Raw genomic sequence first — 18,136 nt, 5'->3', positions numbered from 1 at the left:
TTAGCTAATCCTTTTAAAGTTTGAATCCACTATCATTAGTACCTGGGGTAGGGGAGGGTAATGTCAATTTTATTTTGCTTATTTGAGTTTTGTTCTCTGGAAAAAAAGCAATTTTGCTGCCCCCCTTCCCCCCCCATTTCTGTCTTACTTGCTACTACCCTTCTTCATCCCTTCCTAGATTCTGATAGGTCAGGAAAGTATTGGGGGAGCAACTGGATATGACATAAGATGTGACATGAAGGGGGGGTGCTTTTGTTACTAGTATGACCTCATGCATAATATTCTGACTTGCTATCTTAATTTTATATTACTTCTTGGCATCACGTGCTTTTTTTTTTTTTAATTTCATTTATCTTGTTGAGAATATACACCAATTTGACAGTTTCTACATGTACTATTTAGTGACATTGATTACATTGTTCGAGTTGTGCAACCAGTCTCACCCTCCTTTCTGAGTTGTTCGTCCTTCATTAACATAAGCTTACTGTCCCCTAAGGTTCCCATCTAGTCTTTTGAGTTGCTGTTGTCGGTTTGATCCCACGTAGATAGTTCTTAAAAGGGCATAATGTTTAAGGCAGACCTTTTTTTACTAGTTAAACTAGATTACTGTTTGGTTTTAAACAAAGACTACAGGGAGTATTTTTGGTTTAAGGTTTAAATATTATCTCGGGAATAGTTTCAGGGGTTCATCTACCCTTCATGTCTTGAAAAAGTCTAGAGCCTTTGAAAATTGAAATTCTGCATCACATGCTTTTTACTAGAAGAGTAGCATGTAAACCACATCTAACTAAAAAAATTTTACTGCACAGGACGGTAGACTTCTGTTTTCATTAGTTGATGTTTTCCTTCCTTTGACTCCTCGTATTTTATGACATACATTTCTGTTTTAGTGCTGGTAGTTTAATTCATTCACAGATTCTTTAAGGAAATACTGATATTAGATTACCAGTGAAATACCTTGATATTAAATTGCATAAGAAACAGCTGTTTTGTGAACTTCTAGCTCTCATAAACCTGGAAAGGCAATTGGACACTCACACATTTCAGTGCTGATACTAAATCACTCTTCGTTAGAGCATTGGAAATCCTATCCTCAGTTAATGAATACCTTGGCAAATGTACACAATCATTATTTTAGTCCTTTAGCTATAGCATTCTTTTTAATCGGTCATGTATAAATACTTTTTATGCTTATAAAATTTACCTGCATAATTCTAGGGTGTATTCACATACATTTTTATTTGGTCTTAAACTTGGGTAGGTAAGATAAGAGACTAAAGCCCAAAGAAGTTAGAACACTCCAGAGAACCTGAATGTAAGCCTAACAGTTCCTCTATAGGAAGGAAATCAATTATCTACACTTAACTTCTATGTACCTCTAAGACTTATTTTTAAAAGCATATTTTCTGCTGTTTAACCTGTAGTTTCTATGAGCTTTGTTATTTGATTTCTTAGCCTTTATCAAGTTTTGTGACAGAATGGTTTTTAGAGATAAACTTCTAGTTGTAGGAGTCCATCATGTTAGCCCGATGGGGAAAAGACTAGTAATATGGAACCTTTTAATGATACTGTAATAGAAAACGCCTGTTCCCTTGGCTTATTTAAAAATGGGAGAGAAGTTTCAATTTTAGAATTTTTAGAAGTTGTAAAGTTTGGTTATTTGAGTCAGAACACTAGCAGCTTATATTCTGGGGATCGTAGTATCTGTGGGGCTGTAGCAGTCTTCTCTTTTCTTCCCCACTCCTTTAACAAATATATTCTTTTGAATTAGAATACTGTATTAGTTTCCTAGGTCTGCTGTAGCAACTTATCACAAATTGGATGGCTTAGAACAACAGAATTTTATTATGATAGCTCTGGCAGCTAGAAGACTGAAATCAAGGAGTTAAGCAGGGCCGTGCTCTCTCTGAAGCTTCAAGGGCAGGACCCTTCTTTGTCTCTTCCTTGGTTCTGTTGGTTCACAGCAGTCCTTGGTGTTCCTTGGTGTGTAGGTACATCACTCAGTCTCTGCCTATGTCATCACTTGGCATTCTTCCTCTGTGTCTGTCCAAATGACCCTCTTAAAAGGATGCCAGTCAATAGATTAGGGCCTACCCTAATCCAGTATGATCTTATCTTGACCTCACAAAGGCCCTATTTGCAAATAAGGTCATATGCACAGGTTTTGGGTAGACATGAATTTTGGGGGAATACTGTTCAACCGAGCACAACTGTTAAGTGAAGGATTTTTCTGAATTTTGGCACAGCGGTGAGAATAGTAAAGATTGAATGGTAGTGATGTCAAAAGCAGCAATACTTTTGATTTTCTATTGCATTCAATTAATTGTGAGTTACGTAGTTAAATTTTACAATTTAGTTATGGAATATTTAAGCAGGCTTGGTGGTGCAGTGGTTAAGTGCTTGGCTGCTAACTGAAAGGTCTGCGGTTTGAACCCACCAGCCACTCCTTAGAGAAAGATGTGTCAGTCTGCTTCCGTATAGATCTGTGGCTTTGTAAACCCTGTGGAGCAGTTCTACTCTGTCCTGTAGAGTTGCTGAGTTGGAATTGACTTAGCGGCAATGGGCTTGGTGTGAGAATAGTAATATTTATTTCCTTGGGTTCGTTGAATGTTTCTACAATTCTTGTCATTGTTGCTTCTCTTTCCTAGAGAGTTTAGTCAATCAAAAATAAATTCTTTAGTGAATTCAGAACATGACTTCATTAATTTCTAATGGTATTGTAGAGAATGTTTAGGACTATATCCCATATATTCCCAGATGTAAATGTACCCAAAATATAATCCAAAAATCACTCTTCTGTCCAATTTTAGTCAAGCCGACTTAGTTTGGTAACTCAATTACGTACATATTCCAGATAATGTTTAGAATATACTAATGTGGAAATAAATTCTTTTTCTTTCTACTCTTATTTCATGAAATACTGTTATTCAGAATCTTTACATGCACATTTTAATTCTCTACTCTTTTTATGCCCTACATTTTTTATTATTTTGCACAGCCAGTATTCATATAAATTTACCATTTAAGTACAACTTTCTCCAATATTTTACTATGAAAATTTCAAACAGACACCAAAGTTGAAAGAGTTTTACAGTGGCCATCCATATGCTCATCACGTAGATTTAACTATTAGTTATTTATTAAATTTGCTTTATCACGTGTCTATCCATCTGTCCATCCTATATCCATCCAGTTAATTCATCTAAATGTTTTGACGCATTTCAAAGTAAGTTGTGGGCAGCAGTGTACATCACACTAAATACTTCGGCATGCACATCATTAGAGTTTGGTGTTTTTTGACTTTTTTTTTTAAATAGTTTTTAACATTACATACATTGATACTAAATTACATTCAATGAATGCAAAATATTAAGTGGACATTTGCTATAGCCTGCTGCCACGCCATAGGTCTTCTCTGTGATCCTAAGTGATCTTTTGTATAGAGCTGCCCTAAGAGGTGTTATACTTTCTTAGCTGGCAGAATTGCAAGAACTTAACTTTCTTTTTGTTACAATTTCCAGAAGGAGTATGATCAGTACTGGATTATAGTCTGTAACAGTATGCTCTGGTTTTCTGAGACAGTTCCAATTTCAAATATGCTGACCTCTTGTGTCCAAACACCATTGAAATGACTCAGAAACACCTATGCGGTTGTCTCTTGGTATCTGCAGGGAGATTGGTTCCAAAGACCCCCGTGGATACCAAAATCCCCCGATGTTCAAGTCTGTTATATAAAATGGCACAGTATTCATGTATGAACTATGCACATCCTCCCATATATTTTAAATCATCTCTAGATTACTTATAACACTTAATACAATGTAAGTGCCGCGTAAACAGTTGTTAATGCTTACACTTAACACTTAATGCCTTCTCAGTCTTTGCAAGCACTTTATCACAAACCAAAGAGACCATTTTTGTCATTATGGGGGCAGCACTAACGCTAACAACGAGTTTCAGCTTCTTTCGGCTTTGTTGTGTGAATGCTTGATTTGTTCTTACCAACCTTACCGCCCATTTCAGCAAGCGATGTGCCACTTTTCAAAAGATCTAAGATTTTTATTTTTCTCATCAAGAGATAGGACTTTATGCACATTCTTAGCCTTTGAGGGATTACTTTGACCACTTAATTGCTTTTTAGGAGCCATTTTTTCACAGAAACAAAGGGTGCATACAACACAAGTAGCATACAAACAAGACAAGATGAACAACGCTCAGACAGTGCTAGAGAGAGACTGAGGTATGTGAAGTGGCGGGAGGCTACGGCAGGGTATGCCTACACATCACTGCATGCTCGTGGATTCAGCAGAGTGCTTGGTGTGCGCTAAATTCAGGTTTTGCTTTTTGGAACTTTTTTTTTTCTCTGAATGTTCTTTGATCTGCAGTTGGTTGAATCTGTGAGTGTGGAACCTGCAGATACAGAGGGCCGACTGTATTTCACTGGAATATCTGTGAATTAATTAAACTAATAGCACTAAAATAAAAATGCATGTCATAAAATATGAAATATCAAATTTATTAAAACAAAATTCTACCATCTCGTATAGTAGAATTTTTTAGTTAGATGTGGTTTATGTGGTACTTTTTTAGTAAAAAGCATGTGATGCAAAAAATAATATAAAATTAAGGTAGCAAGGCAGAATATCTCTTATGTATGTGGTGTTTACTGTGTGCCAAGTGCTGTTCCAGGTGAGAGCAGTTAATTATACTGTTAAGGTGTCCCAGTGAGGAGGCTTACATTCCTACTATAGCTGGTTGACGATAGGAAGTGACGGCATTGACTATTATACGTGCCATTGTAGTTAGTTACTTTGCTTGTAGGTTAGTGCGCTCTAGTTGTTTTGACTTTAATCATGGGAAAATTTAAATGTATACAAAAGAAGACAAAATAATATAGTGAACTCCCCATGGACAAATCATCCTACCAGCACTTAGCAACTTGTAGCCAATCTTGTTTTTGTCTGTACCTCCACCACTTTATTTCTCCCAGTTTTCTAGATTTTGAAGCAAATTCAGGATACCATATTTCAACTCTAAATAAATATTTAAGTATGTGTCTCTAAAAAATAAAGCTGCTTAAAAAAGGGATTTTATATTAAAATTTTTAATACAAATAAAATATTTTAATGTTCAAACAGATGCAAAGTATGTTTTAACGAGATGTGAAAAAAGAAATGTTTTTAAAGAAATATGGTAATCCCCAAGATTTGTATCTAGTTAATAGTGAAATTAAACAATTGTGTTGGAAAAATTGGCAATAGATTTCTGTATAGTCAAACATAAGCCAAGAAGTTGGTCCTTTTGCTTATTGAAGTGCAAACATTTCTCATAAAAGTAGTTATATTAAATTGGAATTTATAGAAAATTAAGTGATAATTACTTATTAACCACCCTTTCAGATCTTAAAATTGCAAAACTAATTCGATATATACCTTATTTTGGCTTGATTTTTACTAGCACAAGCAAACTATGAAAAATCCTTATTTTGGAAATTCACAGGGCCTTGTAGTAAGAATTATCTCATCTCTAAAATAATGACAAACATGAAAATGTAAATTGTGTAGGATTGAAATCTCTTTATAAAAGTATTTAAGTTTATATGCAAGATTTACTTTCCAAACTCTGCTGTAGTAGGTAAACGATCAAGTAAGATAGTTTTTTAAAGATACTATGAGCACATATGAATGCCATATGTACTTATGTTGGCATTTAGAAAGAAAAATTGTGTTTTATAGCTCAATGTAAGATTTGTACGAGAATTTCTAACACTGGTGGTATTTCCATTCAGATCTAGCAGTGCAGGAAATGTAAAATACTGTTTGAATATTCTTAATAATGAAAGTTTTTGAAGGGAAATTCTGAAATCTTTGCCAGTCATCACAGATTTTATTGGAAAGAAAAAAATTTCTGAGTAGTATATCTGGATAAAACATAAACTCTCTCTGAAAATTCCTGTTTTGTCACATGCTCCTACAATGATCTTTATTTCCTGAAATCTTTTCATATACCTAGGGAGTTTATTTTAAAATTAGGTGTCTATGGAGCAGATATGGCATAATTTCCTTAAATTAAAAGATTTTCTAAGAACATAAATGGCACTTTGTCCTTTGTGTCTAACTACATGTAACTCAAGTTTTACTAGGACAGTTGAACAACGGAATGGGCTGCTCTGTGAAGTAATAAGCTTCCTATTTGTAGAAGTGTTTAGATAAGTAGATAAGTATCTCCCCCCCGCCCCCCCGCTAATAAGGACATACAAAGCAAACAAATAAGGATATTGTGGAGTGGATTTTTATGGTTTCTTGGAATTGGAGAAATCAGTGATCCTGAGCTTATGAATAACAAAGAAATTTTGAATTAGATGGCATAAATTGTAATCTTGCTAATTTTGGCTGAATGCCAGTTTTTTTTTAGACACAGTATTTGACTAGATTTAATTGAAATCTCTGAGAAAAATAGTTTCTAGAAGAGCCAGTATATTCGCTTCTGCACTATAGTCTATGTAAACTTATAAAATATATTTTATAATTTGATATCTGGGCATCCTAAGGAAGGAAATCCCCTTACCCCTGTCGGGGGAAAAAGGTCTTTTTACCTCCCTAATAGATATAAACTGTTAATTTTATTTCTTCCCAGCACATTGTCAGATTTCCCACCTGTTAGGAAATTTGAATAGTATGTAGTAATTGGATAATAATTGAATAGTTATTTATTAATGCTAAGAAGTACTTTAAGAAAGACACTTTGAAGAAGTTAGTCTTTGTCATAGGCTTGTGAAGATAGTAATCAAAAGAGCAAACATTTTTTTGAGCACTTGTTGTGTTCCAGACTTTGTGCTTTACTTTCTGTTTCTCATTTAGTCCTCTTATCAACCCCACGAGGTAGGTATTAGCATTAGTCCCATTTTACAAATGAGGAAACTGAGGCTTAGGATGGTAGAATAACTTGACCTGAATGCTGAATTTTATGCTTTTTTTTTTTTTTGCTGAAATCTGTTAGCTCACATTGATCGTGTCTTAAACCTTGATAGCTTTGTACTTCAGATCTCTGTCACATAAATCTCATCTGGTATTGATAGAAAGATTTACCATGAATGTCCAGGACCAGATTATTTATGGGTACACGTTCGGTAGCCCTCTACTTCAGTTTCGTTGCCGTTGATAATCTTTTTGTTCACTTAGAACAGCTTCTAACCTAAGACAGGTGTTCTTCTCCCTTTGTCCTCTCTCTCAACCCCACAAGAAACCCACCCAGTTTCTAAAACTTTAAAACATTATTAATATATTACTTTGAAAATTAGTTCAGATTTTATATTGTGTTCTATTTTGCTTCTAAATCCAAAGCAAAAAGCTTTTCTCAAAATGTTTTCCTTTTGACCTATATCAAAACATTTCCTTTTGGTCTTTTCAGTTCAGTATCTATCTCCCTGTTTGCTGTTGCTTAATGTGTAAAAGTCTTGTATTTCTTCTGAACATGTAATTCAAACACTGTAGACCAAGATGTGTTTTATTTCTAAATCTTAGTGTTATTTCTAAAATCCTTAGGTAATTAGAGGTTAGAACTAATGTAATATTCTTATTGTCTATAGTTTCATTAAAATGATAAAAATACAATTTTTCTTTTACCTATGTTTGGTTTTTAGCATTGCTGCATGTTATTTTGAATGCCTGGCTTTCTTCATTGAACAGTTTGATTTCCTTTAATCCATTTGAAAACCTTACTATTAGTTATAGTCATGTTATTTCATTAATGCATCTTTGTTTGTTTATACATTTAACCCTATTAGATTAAGGATAAGAACTCCTGTACTTTTTGAAAACCTTTCCAAAACCAAATAGAGAAATTAGTGATTTTTATATATTTCTTTTTGTCTGTTTTAGGATGGCTACCATAGAGTAGTTAATATTGTGCCAAAGAAACCACCACTACTAGACAGACCTGGTGAAGGAAGCTACAGTAGATATTACAGTCATGTTGATTACCGAGACTATGACGAGGGCCGCAGTTTTTCTCATGATCGAAGAAGTGGTCCACCTCACAGAGGAGTATGTAAATTTACCCCATGTACTAATTGTTATTTCTTTTAAGTTTAAAATTCATGTAATTTAAAAGATTTATGTGACTGGCCATGGAGGCAGTTGAATAAACACTTCCTGCTTGATGCTCTATTGAATCGTTTTCTGGAGTTTTCAAATGGGAACTGGTAGTCAAGAATATTGGGGTGCTGGACAAAATGGGTAAGCACTCTGGATATCTCTAGCTTTATCCAAATGGCATTAATTCCAACTGGCCTGCTTTTTTATTCCCTAAATTGGCAGGGATCTGCAGAACCAGATAAAAGTAATCTCTTATCTTGGTGAACTGATCAATAAATGATGAGCAGGTGGTTACCATCTTTTACTGGATGTGCCCACTTATAATTACTTTTTGTATTTTGATGAAATGCTGTTAAGGTTGTTGGGATTCAGTCGCATTTTTGTTACAGTTACTATCAAAGTCAGATTAGAAAGCACTCAAAACATTGTCATATAGTAAGCACTTTAAAAAAAAAAGTTAGCTGCTGTTTATTACTGTTACTATTATAATTTGTATCTCTATCATGATTATAGAAACCCTGGTGGTGTAGTGGTTAAGTGAGTGCTACGGCTGCTAACCAAAGGGTTGGCAGTTCAAATCCGCCAGGCGCTCCTTGGAAACACTATGGGGCAGTTCTACTCTGTCCTGTAGGGTTGCTAAGAGTCGGAATCGACTCGAAGGCACTGGGTTTTTGGTTTTATCATGATTACTAATCTAGAAGTATATATTTGATGTTCCAGTGGCAGTTTGTCATTGGACATGATTGAAACTGTTGCTTCATGCACTTTTACTGTCCTAACTCGCATGTTTACAACATTACTAGATCTTTTTCCTGCCTTTTTCTGTTTTTACCCTTTCCTACTGTGTAATATTGTAATTAACAGTACATATTTAAACATTGTTTATAATTAAATTTGACATCACTTTGACCCTTGGACAGTACATATTTAAACATTGTTTATAATTAAATTTGACCTCACTTTGACCCTTGGAATTAGTTTTAATACTTGACACTTGAAGAAATGGAGGTAGGGTGATTTGCTCAGGTTGGGTATGTATGTCCAGTTCTCTTCTCTACAGCATAATGACCTGTGACAATTCTAAAGTAGTAAAGAGACTATTCAGTGTTTGGGTCCGCCCCCCCCGCCCCCAGCCCCAAAGTTTCAGGTGTTATGACTTCCTCACTTCTTATAGAATTGATTTTTTATTTTTTTCAGTTTTAAATGTCATGCTGTTCATTTAAGAAGAGGAAGCACTGTTGTAAAAGTGAACATTATGCCTTATCTGTATTCTAGAAAATACTGGATTTTGCCATTGAAACCATTCTTCCAGGCAGTCTCAGGGAGAAGCAGTTTGGCCTTTGCATAAACAGGTGTTACCCCTCTTATCAAAACCCTACAGCCATTTAGTGCCTACAGGGAATTCTGGGTTCATGGGTCCAATTACTGTATGAGTCCTCATGGACATAATTTTTCTGTTTTTGTTTTTTGCTAAAAACTTACAGCAGAACAGAGTCTTAATGATAATTTCTTCTATTAATGGTACAAGTTGTGCTTATCTTAATACTTTACACAACATGTTCTTTTTATATATATATATATATATATATAGTTTTTATTGTGCTTTAAGTGAAAGTTTACAAATCAAGTCAGTCTCACACAAAAACCCATATACACCTTGCTATACACTCCCAATTACTCTCCCTCTAATGAGACAGCCCGCTGTCTCCCTTTACTCTCTCTTCGTGTCCATTTCGCCAGCTTCTAACCCCTTCCACCCTCTCATCTCCCCTCCAGGGAGGAGATGCCAACATAGTCTTAAGTGTCCGCCTGATCCAAGAAGCTCACTCCTCACCAGCATCCCTCTCCAACCCACTGTCCAGTCCAATCCATGTCTGAAGAGTTGGCTTCGGGAATGGTTCCTGTCCTGGACCAACAGAAGGCCTGGGTGCCATGACCACTGGGATCCTTCCAGTCTCAGTCAGACCATTAAGTCTGGTCTTATCAGAATTTGGGGTATGCATCCCACTGCTCTCCTGCTCCCTCAGGGGTTCTCTGTTGTGTTCCCTGTCAGGGCAGTCATCGGTTGTAGCCGGCACCATCTAGTTCTTCTGGTCTCAGGCTGCTGTAGTCTCTGGTTTATGTGGCCCTTTCTGTCTCTTGGGCTCGTAATCACTTTGTGTCCTTGGCGTTCTTCATTCTCCTTTGATCCAGGTGGGTTGAGACCAATTGATGCATCTTAGATGGCTGCTTGCTAGCATTTAAGACCCCAGATGCCACTCTTCGAAGGGGGATGCAGAATACAACATGTTCTTTTAAGTTGTCTTAAAACAGATTCGTAATCCTGAGGACTCTCATGATACTAATTCTTATCTGTTGTTCAGGTAGATAAAGCAAGCTGCTTACTTGATCCAACTTTTCATTATAGCTTTTGAGTTTTTTTTCTTTTTTCCTAAATTTTATTTATTTTGTTGTTGTTGAGAATATACACAGCAAAACATATACAGTTTCTACATGTACAATTTAGTGACATCGATTATATTCCTCGAGTTGTGCAACCATTCTCACCCTCCTTTTCTGAGTTGTTCCTCCCTCATTAACATAAACTCACTGCCAAAGGTTCCCATCCAGTCTCTTCAGTTGCTGTTTTCAGTTTGATCCCACATGGGCAGTTCTTAAAAGAGCATAATACTCAATGCAGACTTTTTTTTTTTTTTTTACTACTCTCTGTTGAGTTCAGTTGATTGCGACTTAATAGTGACCCTATTTTTTTTTTTTTTACTAGTTAAGCTAAACTATTGTTTGGTTTTAAAATAACTTCAGGGATATTTTTGGTTTAAAGTATAAGAATTATCTCAGGCAGTAGTTTCAGGGATTCATCCAGCCCCATGGCTCCAGAAAGTCTACAATCCATGAGACTTTGAAATTCTATTCTGCGTTTCCCCCCTTCTGATCAGGATTCTTCTATGGAATCTTTGATCAAAATGTTCAGTAATGGTAGACAGGTGCCATCCAGTTCTGGTCTCATGGCAAAGGAGGCAGTTGTTCATAGAGGCGGTTAGCCACACATTCCATATCCTCCTTCTGTTCTTGACTCTTCTTCCTTTATTGTTCCAAGTGAATAGAGACCAATTTTTGTGTCATGGATGGCCGTTTGCAAACTTTTAAGACCCCAGGCAATGAACTAGGAAGTAGAATAGAAGCACTAAACATGTTATTAGGTCAGTTAACTGGGATGCTCTGTGAAACCATGGCCCTAAACCTCCAAACGAAGGAACCAAATCCCATGAGGTTGTACATAAGTAGTCTCGGTGGCTACTCTTTTTTTTTTTTTTTTGTCATTGTCGTAACTGTATCTGTTATGCAACTTTTGCCAGTTCAGCTTCTTACAGGTGTACAGCTTATCGCCAGCGATTACAATTGACTGTACAACCCTACCCTTAATGCAATTTTTCCATCACCAATGACCCCTCTCTTCAGCCTCTTCCTGCCCTGGCAACCACTAATAAACTTTGGTCTCTATATATTTGCCTTTTTTTGTCTTTTTGTATAAGCGAGGCCATGCACTATCTGTCCTTTTGTTATTGGCTATTTTGTTCAGCATAATGCCTTCGAGCTCCATCCATACTGTAGCATGTATCAAGATTTCATTTATCCTACAGGCTGAGTAGTATACTATTATGTGTATGTCTACATTTTGTTTATCCATTCATCTGTTGATAGGCATGTAGATTGTTTCCACCTTTTGGCTATTGTGAATAGTGTTGCAGTGAACATTGATGTACAAGTTTCTGAGCCTCTGATTTCAAGTCTTTGTGTATATACCTAGGAGTGGAATTGCTGGGTCATATGGTAGTTATCAAGACATCAAAAGATGCATTGCATTGGGTAAATCTGCTGCAAAGGACCTCTTTAAAGTTTTGAAGAGCAAAGATGTCACCTTGAAGACTAAGGTGCGCCTGACCCAAGCCATGGTATTTTCAATTGCATCATATGTATGTGAAAGCTGGGCAATGAATAAGGAAGACTGGAGAAGAATTGATGCCTTTGAATTGTGGTGTTGGCGAAGAATATTGAATATACCGTGGACTGCCAAAAGAATGACCAAATCTGTCTTAGAAGAAGTACAACCAGAATGCTCCTTAGAAGCAAGGATGGCGAGACTGTGTCTTACATACTTTGGACATGTTGTCAGGAGGGATCAGTCCCTGGAGAAGGACATCCTGCTTGGCAGAGTACAGGGTCAGCGGAAAAGAGGAAGACCCTCAGCGAGGTGGATTGACACAGTGGCTGCAACAATGAGCTCAAGCATAACAACGATTGTAAGGATGGCTCAGGTCCAGGCAGTGTTTTGTTCTGTTGTGCATGGGGTTGCTATGAGTCGGAACCGACTCCACAGCACCTAACAACAACAACATGGTAGTTATGGAACTCTGGTGGTGCAGTGGTTAAGAGCTCAGCTTCTAACCGAAAGATTGGGAGTTCTAATCCACCAGGTCTTTGGAAGCCATACAGGCAGTTCTGTGCTGTCCTATAGGGTTGCTATTAGTTGGAATCGACTCGATGGCAATGGATTTGGTACGGTAGGTCTATTTTTAGGTTTTTTGAGGAACCGCCACACTGTTCTCCACAACAGCTATACCATTTTGCATTCCCACCAACAATGAATAACGGTTTCAATTTCCCCACATCCTTGTCAACATTTGTTATTTTATTTTTTATCTTAGCCATTCTAGTGAGAGTGAAATGGTATCTCGTTATGGTTTTGATTTGCATCTCTCTGATGGCTAATGAGGATCAGAACCTTTTCATGTGTCTGGTGTGGCCATTTGAATGTCCTCTTTGATAAAATGTTTATTCAGATCCTTTGCCCGTTTTATGATTGGGTCATTTGTTCTTTTATTGTTAAGCTGTTGAAATTTTATATATATTTTGGTTATTAAAGTCTTGTCAGATAATATGTTTTCTAAAGATACGCTCTCAGTAGCTTGTCTTTTCACTATTTTGGTAAACCCTTAATGAACAAAAGTTTTTAATTTTTTTATGAGGTCCCATTTGTTTATTTTGTCTTTTGCTGTTTATGCTTTTGTTATTGTATTAGGTAATCCATTGTTGAAAACTAGGCCTGACAACTTTGACCCTACTTGTTCTTTTCCAAATTTTATGATTTTAGTTTGCACATTTAGGTCCTTAATTCATTTTGAATTTGTTTTTGTGTATGATGTGAGGCATGGGTCCTGTTTCGTTTTTCTGTATGTGGAAATCCAATTTTCCCAGCACTATTTATTTATTTATTGTGCTTTAAGTGAAAGTTTACAATTCAAGTCAGTTTCTTGTACAAAAACTTATTTTGTTATGTGACCCTAGTTGCTCTCCTTACAATGCGACAGCACACTCCTCTCCACTGTGTATTTCCTGTGTCCGTTCAACCAGCTCCTGCCCGCCTGTGCTGCCTCATCTCGCCTCCATACAGGAACTGCCCACATAGTCTCATGTGGCTACTTGAGCTAAGAAGCAAACTCCTCACCAGTATCATTTTATGTCTTATAGTCTGGTCTAATCTTTGTCTGAAGAGTTGGCCTCGGGAATGGTTTTAGTTTTGGGCTAACAGAGAGTCTGAGGGCCATGACCTCTGGGGTCCCTCCAGTCTCAGTCAGACCATTAAGTCTGGTCTTTTTACTGGAATTTGAGTTCTGCGTCCTGCTTTTCTCCTGCTCCATCAGGGATTTTCTGTTGTGTTCCCTGTCAAGGCAGTCATTGGTGGTAGCCGCACACCATCTAGCTCTTCCAGTCTCAGGCTGATGGAGTCTCTGGTTTATGTGGCCCTTTCTTTCTCTTGGGCTCATATTTTCCTTGTGTCTTTGGTGTTCTTCATTATCCTTTGCTCTAGGTGGATTGAGACTGATTGATGCACCTTAGATGGCCGCTTGCTAGCTTTTAAGACCCCAGACGCCACTCACCAAAATGGGATGCAGAACGTTTTCTTAATACACTTTGTTATGCCAGTTGACCTAGTTGTCCCCTGAAACCATGGTCCCCAGACCCCTGCCCCTGCTACTCTGTTCCTCAAAGTGTTTGGTTGTATTCGGGAAGTTTCTCAGCTTTTTGATTAGTCCAGTTGGGCTGACTTCCCCGGTATTGTGTGTTGTTCTTCCCTTCACCTAAAATAATTCTTGCCTACTATCTAATTGATGAATACCCCTCTCCCTCCCTCCACACCCTTGTAACCATCAAAGAATGTTTTACTCTGTGTTTAAACCTTTTCTTGAGTTCTTATACTAGTAGTCTCATACAATATTCGTCTTTTTGCGACTGACTAATTCACTCAGCATAATGCCTTCCAGTTTCCTCCATGTTACAAGATGTTTCACGGATTTATCGTTCTTTATCATTTTGTAGTATTCCATTGTGTAAATATACCATAATTTGTTTATCCATTCATTGGTTGATTATTTCCATCTTTTTGTTATTGTAAACAGTGCTGCAAGGAACATGGGCGTACATATATCTATTCATGCCGGCACTATTTATTGGAGAGACTCTTCTTTCCCTGTCAAATGGAGTTAGCACCCTTGGCAAAAATCAGTTGACCATAGATGTGTGGGTTTGTTTCTGGACTACCAAATCTATTCTGTTGATTTATGTGTTTGTCGTTATATCAGAACCAGGCTGTTTTGATTACTGTAGCTGTGTAGTATGTTTTAAAATCAGGAAGTGTGAGCCTTCCCAATTTGTTCTCTTTCAACATTGTTTTAGTTATTTGGGGCCTCTTCCCACTCCATGTAAAGTTTAGGGTTGGTTTTTCTGTTTCCGTAAAGAAGGCTGTTGGAATTTTGTTCGGGATTGCATTGAGTCCGTAGATCGCTTTGGGTAATGTTGACATCTTAACAATATTAAGTCTTCCAACCCATGAACTTGGAACATCTTTCCAATTATTTAAGTCCTCTTTAATGTATTTCAGCAGTGTTTTATAGTTTTCATTTTATGAGTCCTTCACCTCTCTGGTTAGATTTATTCCTAGGTATTTTATTCTCTTAGATGCTATTGTAAATGGAATTAGTTCTCTAATTTCCCTTTTAAATTTCTCATTGCTGGTATGTAGAAACTCAGCAGATTGTTTATTCACCTTGTACCCTGCAACGGTGCTAAATTCCTCCATTAGCTCTAAAAGTTTTCTGGTAGACTCTTCAGAATTTTCTGAATATACAATCATATCATCCATGAATAGAGATAATTTTACTTCCTTTCTAATCTGGATACCATTTATTTATTTATTTACTTACTTTACTTTACTTACTTACTTACTTACTTTACTTACTTACTTACTTACTTACTTACTTACTTACTTACTTGTCTTATGTCTCTGGGTAGGACTTCTAATACAATATTGAATAGAAATGGTGAGAGTCGGCACCCGTGTCTTGTTCCTGATTTCAGTAGATAAAATGTTGGCTCTTGGCTTTTCATATGTGCCCTGAAAAATGTTGAGGAATTTCCCTTCTATTCCAGTCTTCTTTAGAGTTTTCATCAAGAAAGGGTGTTGATTTTATCAAATGCTTTTTCTGTATCCATAGAGGTGATCGTGTGGTTCTTTTCCTTTGTTCCATGGATGTGGTGTATTACATTGATTGATTTTCTAATGTTGAACCATCCTTGCATTCCTGGAATAAATTCCACTTGGTTATGGCGTGTGACTCTTTTAATATGCTGTTGGATTCTGTTAGTATTTTGTTGAGTTTTGCATCTATATTCGTAAGGATATCGGCTTGTAATTTTCTTTTCTTGTGATGTCTTTGTCTAGAGTTATATTTATATTTACTCTGATGTCTTTTGATATCAGAGTTATATTTGCTTCATAAAAAGAATTAGAGAGTCGTCCTTGTCTATCTTTTGGAAGAGCGTAAACAGTATTGGTGTCATTTCTTCTCTAAATGTTTGGTGGAATTCCCCAGGGAAGCCATTTTGTCCAGGACTTTTTTTGTTGGGAGGCTTTTGATTACTGATTCGATTTCTTCACTTGTTATGGGTCTGTTGAGAGTTTCTTTTTCCTTTTGAGTCAGTTGGGGTAGGTTGTGTGCTTCTAAGAATTTATCCATTTCATCTAGGTTATCCAGGTTGTTGCCACACAGTTATTGATAATATTCTGTCATAATTCTCTTTATTTCTATAGGGTCAGTTGTAATGTCTCCTCTTTTAATTTTTATTTTGGTTATTTGCATCTTTTATTAGTCAGTTTAGCTAAAGGTTTGTCAGTTTTATTGATGTTTTCAAAGAATCAGCATCTGGTTTTATTCAATCTCTCTGTTTTTCTGTTTTGATTTTATTTCTGCTCTTATCTTTGTTTCCTTTCTTCTGGTAGACTTAGACTTTTTTTTACCCCTCTCTACTTCCTGGAGTTCTCAATTTGAGATCTTTTTTTGGAAGAGGAGGAAGTAGGCATTTATCGCTATAAGTTTAGCTCAGTATTGCCTTTGCTGCATCCCTTAAAATTTGGTGTGTTGTGCTTTCATTTTCATTTGACTTTCAAGAAATTTTTATTGATCTTTTGATTTCTTTCTTGACTCATTGGTAGTATATTAGGATGTTGTTTAATTTTTTAAATTTGCATATTTTCCAGATTTTTTTCTGTTACTAGCATCAATCCGTTGTGGTCAGAGAAAAACTTTGTGTGATTTTACTTTTTAAAAATTTACCAAGGCTTGCTTTATGACTTAACATGTGGTCTATCCTGGAGAATGATCCATGTGCATGAGAGAATGTATATTGTGCTGTTTTTGGGTGGAGTGTTCTATATATATGTTAAGTCTAGTTGGCTTATAGTGTCATTCAGGTTCTTTGTTTCCTTCGTGATCTTCTTTGTAGATGTTCTGTCCATTATAGAAAGTCGTGTATTGAAGTCTTCATCTATTATTTTAGTACTATTTTTCCCTTCAATTCTGTCAGTGTTTGCTTTATACATATGTGTGCTGTGATGTTGGGTGCATGTATATTTGATTGTTAAATCTTCTGGATTAACTGACCCTTTTATCACTATATATTCCATCTTTATCTCTTCTGGCCGATTTTGTCTTAAAGTCCTCTTTGTCTGATATTAAGATTGCTGCCCAGCTCTCTCTTGGTTATATTTACATGGACTATCCCATTCTTTCACTTTCAACCCATTTGTGTCCTTGGGTTTAAGGTATGTCTCTTGTATACAACATATAGTTGGATCACGTATTTTTATCCATTTTGCCACTTTCTGCCTTTTGATTGGAGCTTTTAGTCCATTTACATTCACTATAAATTGATAAGAAGTGACTTATTTCTGCCATTTTGTTGTTTTTTTGTATGTCTTAAGCCTTCTTTGTCCTTTAGTACTGCTTGCTTTTGTGTTTCGTTGGTTTATTGTAGTGAGCCTTTTTGGTTCCCTCTTCCTTCCTTTCGTGTGTATTTTCTTAGTGGCTACCATGAATATTTAAGAGTTAGTATTTATAACATTTATAACATTCTGTGTAGGTTGGTACCAGCTTAACTTCAGTAACATAAAAGAAATTCTGTATGCCCTATAACATAATTTTATCCTTGTCTCTTATATAGTTGCTATTAAAAAACATGAAGGACAAAGCATTTAGAATTATCAAGCATAAATACCTTAGTACTAACCCTTATACTTGTCCATGAATTTCCCTCTATTAGGGATCTTTCTTTTTATGTGTGTCTTTGAATACTTTCTTGTGTCTTTTCCCTTCCATCTACAGAACTTTCTTGTGTCTCTTCCCTTCCATCTACAGAATTCCCATTAGTATTATTTGTAGGACTGTTCTGGTGGGTTTGAACTCTCTCAGCTTCTGTTTTCCTGGGAATGTTTTAATTTCACCCTCATTCACGAAGGATAGTTTTGCTGGTATAGTATTCTTGGTTGACAGTTTGTTTTTTTTCCCTCAACACTTTAAATAAAATTCCATTACCTTCTGGCCTCCATTGTTTCTGAGGAAAAATTGGCACTTAATCTTATTGGGGATCCTGTGTATGTGACTGTTTGCTTCACTGCTTTCAGGAGTCTCTCTTTATCTTTAATT

General features: G+C 36.4%; 1 protein-coding gene across 13 annotated transcripts in view; it reads left to right on the top strand.

Annotated features, from left to right (window-relative positions):
* PPHLN1 (periphilin 1) overlaps positions 1-18,136 on the top strand; it is a 163,134-nt gene that overhangs the window by 23,482 nt on the left and 121,516 nt on the right. For 8 of the 13 annotated variants that reach the window (XM_010595903.3, XM_010595890.3, XM_023555407.2 and 5 more), the window contains one exon: positions 7,881-8,045. The exons of 4 other annotated variants lie outside the window; for them this stretch is intronic. In XM_010595903.3, coding sequence (XP_010594205.2) covers positions 7,881-8,045 — 165 coding nt within the window. Of the gene's footprint in view, positions 1-7,880; positions 8,046-9,872; positions 10,092-18,136 lie in introns of those variants that run through there. One more of the 13 variants, XM_064284370.1, reaches the window with a different exon arrangement.

The sequence above is a fragment of the Loxodonta africana genome, chromosome 4, assembly GCF_030014295.1.
Source record: "Loxodonta africana isolate mLoxAfr1 chromosome 4, mLoxAfr1.hap2, whole genome shotgun sequence".
Lineage (NCBI taxonomy): Eukaryota > Metazoa > Chordata > Mammalia > Proboscidea > Elephantidae > Loxodonta > Loxodonta africana.
The sequence above is the reverse complement of the archived record's forward strand: the minus strand, read 5'-3'. Positions and strand labels throughout refer to the sequence as shown.